Source organism: Loxodonta africana, chromosome 26, assembly GCF_030014295.1.
Source record: "Loxodonta africana isolate mLoxAfr1 chromosome 26, mLoxAfr1.hap2, whole genome shotgun sequence".
NCBI lineage: Eukaryota > Metazoa > Chordata > Mammalia > Proboscidea > Elephantidae > Loxodonta > Loxodonta africana.
In genome coordinates this window covers 17,333,308-17,339,383 of record NC_087367.1, presented here as the reverse complement: position 1 = coordinate 17,339,383, position 6,076 = coordinate 17,333,308, and the positions used below count along the sequence as shown (strand labels likewise).

The 6,076-nt window shown below is 58.6% G+C and overlaps 1 protein-coding gene across 1 annotated transcript; it reads left to right on the top strand.

Moving 5' to 3' along the window:
- The first annotated feature begins 588 nt into the window (after nt 1-588).
- Nucleotides 589-4,583, top strand: SIX3 (SIX homeobox 3). The gene is made up of 2 exons (XM_064277307.1): nt 589-2,072; nt 3,910-4,583. The coding sequence occupies exons 1-2, from the start codon at nt 1,258-1,260 to the stop codon at nt 4,100-4,102; spliced, it is 1,008 nt and encodes a 335-aa protein (XP_064133377.1). The 5' UTR covers nt 589-1,257; the 3' UTR covers nt 4,103-4,583.
- Nucleotides 4,584-6,076: the final 1,493 nt, after the last annotated feature.

Here is a 6,076-nt window from a genome sequence, read left to right as displayed (position 1 = left end):
TTAAGACGGAGTAAAGTGTACAGTTATTTCGACTGTTGTTATTTTAAAATACTAAGTGATGGGGAGGGGATCTTGGCCCCTTGGCTAGGGGCAGAATAAAGAGAAGCCGGAAGGCCTGCAGTGGGAGCTGGGGTGAGTGTGGCCGGCAGTGCTGACCCACGCGGGTGGAGCGGCCTCTAGCACCCTGGGTCCTAGGCTCGCGTTCCCCGGAGGGCAGAGGGTGCCAGAAACCCTTCGGAATCCCGGATCCCAGACACCGCGGCCCGCAGAACCCGGGTCGATGCGCGGGGGCCCCAGGATCTCATCTGTCCTTTCTTCCACGCCACTATTAGGGCTCACATAGTCATGAAAGAGGCGGCCTGATGTGCACACCGTGTGCAAGGCGTACCCGCTAGGCTGGCTCTCGGCCTCTCCTTGAGGGCTGGTCCTCTGGCCCGAGCGGGAGTGTGGAGTCTCTCGCTCCCCAACAAAATCCTCCCTCTAATTGCTCATCCCATTCAATAACTTTGTGCCCACGGCATTTTGGATTTCTGGAACAACTTCTTTGGAGAAGTGGAAACAAGGGGCTCAGAGATAGTGAGAAAGGCCGAGAGAGAGAAAGAGAGAGAGAGAGAGAGAAGTGGCGAGATTAAGAGTTGCAAAGATTTAAAAAAAAAAAAAATTCCCTTTCTCCCCCTTCACCCTCCTCCCTCCTGCTCCCCCTCCCCCTCCCTCTAGCTAAGTGGTAAAACCGTCCTTACGTTCTCGGTATTGATTGGCAGGGCTGACAGTGATTGGCAGCGGTTGCCGTGGCAACGCCACAACGACACGCCGCAGACCAATAGAAAAGCGAAACAAAATGTTTCAATGCTGCACTCACTGTGGATTTAGGGGAGATATTATGAGGCTGTTGTCATTAGGGCGATTGCTGTGGAATCGCTGAATCTTGACTCGGCGGTGGTTGGCTCTCGCTCGGCTCCCTCTCCCCCTCTCCCTCTCGGTCTCGGGCTCTCTGCGCGCGCGCACCGGGCCGCTCTCCTGCCTCCCTCTCTATGTGGCTGCGCGGGTGTGTGTGTGTGTGGATGTGTGCGGGGTGTGGGTGTCCCTTACGCCCTTCCTCCTCCCCCTCCTCCTCCTCCTCCTCCTGCTTCCCCCTCCTTTCCCTCTCCTCCTCCCCCCTCTCCTCTCCCTCCTCCTGGTCCTCATCCCCCCTCTCCTCCTCTTCCTCCCCTCTCTCTTCCTCTCCCTGAATTTTCTCCTCTCCTCTCAGGTCAGTCCATGGTATTCCGCTCCCCCCTAGACCTCTATTCCTCCCACTTCTTGTTGCCAAACTTCACCGATTCTCACCACCGCTCCCTACTTCTGGCGAGTAGCGGCGGCGGGCACAGTGCGGGAGCCGGCGGCGGCGCGGGAGGCGGCGGCGGCGGCGGCGGCGGCGGGAACGGTGCGGGCGGCGGCGGTGCTGGCGGAGCAGGCGGCGGCGGCGGCGGCGGCTCCAGGGCCCCCCCGGAAGAGTTGTCCATGTTCCAGCTGCCCACCCTCAACTTCTCGCCGGAGCAGGTGGCCAGCGTCTGCGAGACGCTGGAGGAGACGGGCGACATCGAGCGGCTGGGCCGCTTCCTCTGGTCACTGCCCGTGGCCCCCGGAGCGTGCGAGGCCATTAACAAGCATGAGTCGATCCTGCGCGCGCGCGCCGTGGTCGCCTTCCACACGGGCAACTTCCGCGACCTCTACCACATCCTGGAGAACCACAAGTTCACCAAGGAGTCTCACGGCAAGCTGCAGGCCATGTGGCTCGAGGCGCACTACCAGGAGGCCGAGAAGCTGCGCGGCCGCCCGCTCGGCCCGGTGGACAAGTACCGCGTGCGCAAGAAGTTCCCGCTGCCGCGCACCATCTGGGACGGCGAGCAGAAGACGCATTGCTTCAAGGAGCGGACTCGGAGCCTGCTGCGGGAGTGGTACCTGCAGGACCCGTACCCCAACCCCAGCAAGAAACGCGAACTGGCGCAGGCCACCGGCCTCACTCCCACACAAGTAGGCAACTGGTTTAAGAACCGGCGGCAGCGCGACCGCGCCGCGGCGGCCAAGAACAGGTCAGTTGGTGGGCCCCGTGTCCCGGCTACTGCCTCCGGACGCCGGGGAGGGAGAGACGGGCTGAAATCGGGGCGGGCGCGGGATGGTGGGGGGCGGCCGCCAAGTGCCCGCAAAGCCTGGACCTCCCGGGCGGCTGGAGAAAGTTTCCGCTAGCCCCGGCGCGGAGGAGGGGCGGGCCTTGGGTTTATTGATTGCTTTGCTCGAGAGGGGCTTTCCTCAGGGAACAGGGTGTGTGTGTGCCGCCCCCAGTGCCCACAGCCCTTGGTCCCTGGCCCTGAGAGCCTCCAGCCCTGCTCTGCACCCGCGCCTGCCTCCTCAGCCCCGGCCTCAGCTCTTCCAGAGCCTAGAGACAAGGAGGGAAGAAAAGCGCTCCTTGCCATCTGGCTCTGCTGACTGCTCCTTATTTCCACGCATTGCAAAAACTTAGGAGAAATCCACGAAATGCGAGAAAGAGGAATCTGAACCAGGTCTCTGTCATCAAGGAAAGAGGCCGGCGGCCGTCGCGCAGCTCGCCTTTTTCTCGCAGCGTTGCACTCGGCTGGCTGGGAGCAGGAGAGCCAGGCTGGGAGTAGAGGAGAGGCCTAGTGTCTGTGTGTGTACGTGTGCGTGTGCAAGTACTCGCCCTTCGGCCCGAGCCCAGGAGCAGCCTTTTGGTTCGCTCAGGTGGGGAGGAGCTGGATCAGCCCGGCTGCTGGCGAGTTGGCCACAAAGTCCTAAAGTTGTACTGGCTTGACGGTCAGTGGAGCTGGGCCTAAGGGAAAAGTGGGGAGAAAAAGAACTAGAGGGAAAGATAGGGAAGGAGGAAAGAGAGGGGAGAGAAGGGTGAAGGAAGGGAGGAAGTTGGGTGAAAGCGCTCATATGGAACCCGTGTCGCTGCCCAGCCAGGGAGGGCAGCGGTCAGGCCTGTAGGGTGCTGGGCCCTAGCTGCTGACAGCAGCCAGGAGCTGGGTGCTGGGTGCTGGGTTTGAGCTGTGGAGTGAGCGAGTGTGTTTGGGCCCTGGTGGCCCAGGCCTGAACCCACGACCCTCTGCCCCTGCCCGTGAAGGCCACTTTTCGCCTGACGGGGGGAGCGTGGGCGGTCAGGTGCAGGCCTCCTTGAGGGAAGAACTCAGAGACACTCGGTTCAGCCAGCCCCAGCAGGCTAGGAAAAGCCGCAGCCAGAGACCGCTCCACCCTCGCTCCACTTCTCGCCTTCCCCTTCTCCTTCTCCCGCTTCTGTCTACCTTCTCGTTCCCCACTTTTCTGCTCTCGGCTTTGGGTTTTTTTTTTTTTTCTTCCCCGCTCCTGCGCTCCGCCCAGGACTGCAGAGAGCGATGCCGGCGGTGTATACCCCGGAGATGCGGCCGGTGACCAACCCGCAGCTCTGATGAGCGTTTAGGGTGACAGGGGCAGGAGGCACTGCGGGAACCCCGTCCACTCCTGGTGCAGCGGACAGTCTGAAGAGCCCCAGAGGCAGGGGAGGAGAAGCGCCCTGTCCCTCCCTGAAGTCTGCTCTCCCAGGGCGCCCAGGCCTCCCCAGCTCGGCCGGCCAAGGATTCTACCTCTCCTTGGGGAGCCTTGGGAAGCTCCGGAGAGCCCTGGGGAGAGGAGCCAAGAGCCAAGCCCTGGGCCGGGGAGGTTCTGAGGCACTCCAGAGCAGCCGGGAGCCAGGAGGCGGGGATGAGGGCACACGGTGGAGTAGGGGGCGGCGGCTAGGGACGCGGGATGGGGGAGGCCGGGGGAGCGCCTGCGGCTGCAGGCCTGGCTCCCGGAGGCGCGGGCGCGGGGAGGCGGCTCGGCGCAGCCGGGTGTCGGGACTGCTGTGTCAGGGCGGGCGCCGCTCTCTGTCTCCTGCAGGCTGCAGCACCAGGCCATCGGGCCGAGCGGCATGCGCTCGCTGGCTGAGCCCGGCTGCCCCACGCACGGCTCGGCCGAGTCGCCGTCCACGGCGGCCAGCCCGACCACCAGCGTGTCCAGCCTGACGGAGCGCGCGGACACCGGCACCTCCATCCTCTCGGTAACCTCCAGCGATTCGGAATGTGATGTATGATAGCCGAGGCCGCCCTTCTCCCCCTCCTCCCCTCCTCATTCCCCTCCTCCTCCTCCTCCTCGGCCCTCCTCCTCATCCTCTTCTTCCTCCTCCATCCCCTGAACAAATTGAAATCAGGATACACAACCATAGACACACACAAAACACACACAATGCACACTCCCATGCCAGCCAAAAATATATAAAAACCAAGAAAAAATAACAAATTAACCGCAAACCATCAAAACCCCCCACCACCATCTACCACCAAGGCCACCCCAAAGGACCGCGACGTCAACAGACAGTCACAAACGCTGATGTTGCGGGCAGAAAACGTAAAAGAAGTGACAATTGTATACTTTCTAGGACAAGCACGGCTTCTCCTTTCGGTTCCCACGGACCCGGCACCCCGCCTGCATGACGATTTATTTGTATCTGGGAAAATATTCTCTCTAGTTTAAAACGATTTTAAAAGAGTCGACTATACAAAAACCGACCGCCACCACGACGACAAGACGACAAAAACAAAACAGACAGAGAAAAGTAAAATCGCCATCTTCGTTCAGAATTTGTACAAAAAAAAAAAAAAAGGAACTCCTTCGAGAGGGAAATAGCAAATGTTTCTTACCTTTTGTTGCTCTCTCTCTCACTCTCTTTTTTCCTCTCTGGCTCTCTTTCTTTCTCTTTCTTCTGTTTTTAAGTCCAAGTATGGGTCAAACAAGATGCAATCTTCTGTTTTTTGTTCAGCAGACAATCATTTTCTTCCTAAGCACCTTTTTCTCTCCACTTCTGTCACTGCCTGTGTGGGTACTGGTTATAAATGTGGAAAAAAGAATAGTTATGACTGTAACAGATTTTTATTTTTATTTCAAAATTTTATATGAATTATGTATATCTTAATGATCGGTCATTTTCCCAGTTTGTAATATATGTGTAGAAATTGCCTGTATATGATACTGCCTTCTCTCCTCTCCTTTCTCTTTCTTTCTCTCTTCTCCCTATTTCTTCCCCCCTCCCAGCTCACCTGTCTCTTTCCTTTTTGGGGTTCACCTCCCACTGGGTGTTCCTGGCGTGGACTTGGCGGTCACCGCTGGGGAGATGGGCTGGGTTAGGAAGAGGGACCCCATCGCTAGCGAAAGCCGAGTGTGAGACCGTAGTATTCTTATGCAAAAGCTATTTCAAGTATTTCTTAGCTGCTTTGGAGATATCTCTCACTCCCCATAGGGCGCTTTTACTGTTATCCTAACTGCGTGTTTATCTATATGTAAAAACTTTCTAAAGCAAATACAGTATTCTCCATTTTCTTATCACTCCCAGACTGGTGTTTTTGTCCACTCTCAGCCCCCAGCCCCGGAACGCAGCGGCCTGGCCTGGGCCTCCCCTCCCGATCGGCCGCCTGAGCTCAGGCAGCCTTGTAAGGCCGGGTCTGAGCTTTTTCGACCTGGGGAGGAAGGGGTGGAGGTAAAGGGCCCTTAGGAAAAGAGCCAAAGCCAATTCCTGAGCAAAGAGGCCGAGAGGGCCCAGGCCAGTCTCTTCCCCGCGAGGTGCCAGGCCGAGCACCCCGCCGCGCGACCCTCCGGCTTTGCAGCCTGCCGCCGCCCCCAGTGGGTCCTTGAGCTGTGTTTGGCGTCTTACCGTGGTTGTTGGTTTGTTTTTTAAAAGGGGAAATACACAATGTCGCCTAACCGAAGCTTCCATCCTGAGCAGAGCTAACAGGCTTTGCCTACTCGGCGGGAGGAGGGAGGCAGAAGAAGCCAGGGTGGGGAGGACAGGGGACCGAGTAGGGAGGTAGTTTGAGCAGTTTAGGGCCAGGAATCAGGATGGACCCCCCTCGGCACCGGCACCGATTGTGTCAACGTCTGAGCGGCTGACTGTGCGACTGGCCTTGTGCCTCTCCGGCTCTCTCCCTGAAAATTTCTTCCTACCTTTTGGGATCAAACAATCTCATGAGCCTCCAGGACATTGCAAGTTGGTTTACACTTTAAAACAAACTGC

Coding starts and splice junctions, on each gene's coding strand:
- SIX3 (XM_064277307.1), top strand. CDS start 1,258: ATGGTATTCCGCTCCCCCCTAGACCTCTATTCCTCCCACTTCTTGTTG. Junction 2,073..3,909: donor GCCGCGGCGGCCAAGAACAG/GTCAGTTGGTGG, acceptor TGTCTCCTGCAG/GCTGCAGCACCAGGCCATCG.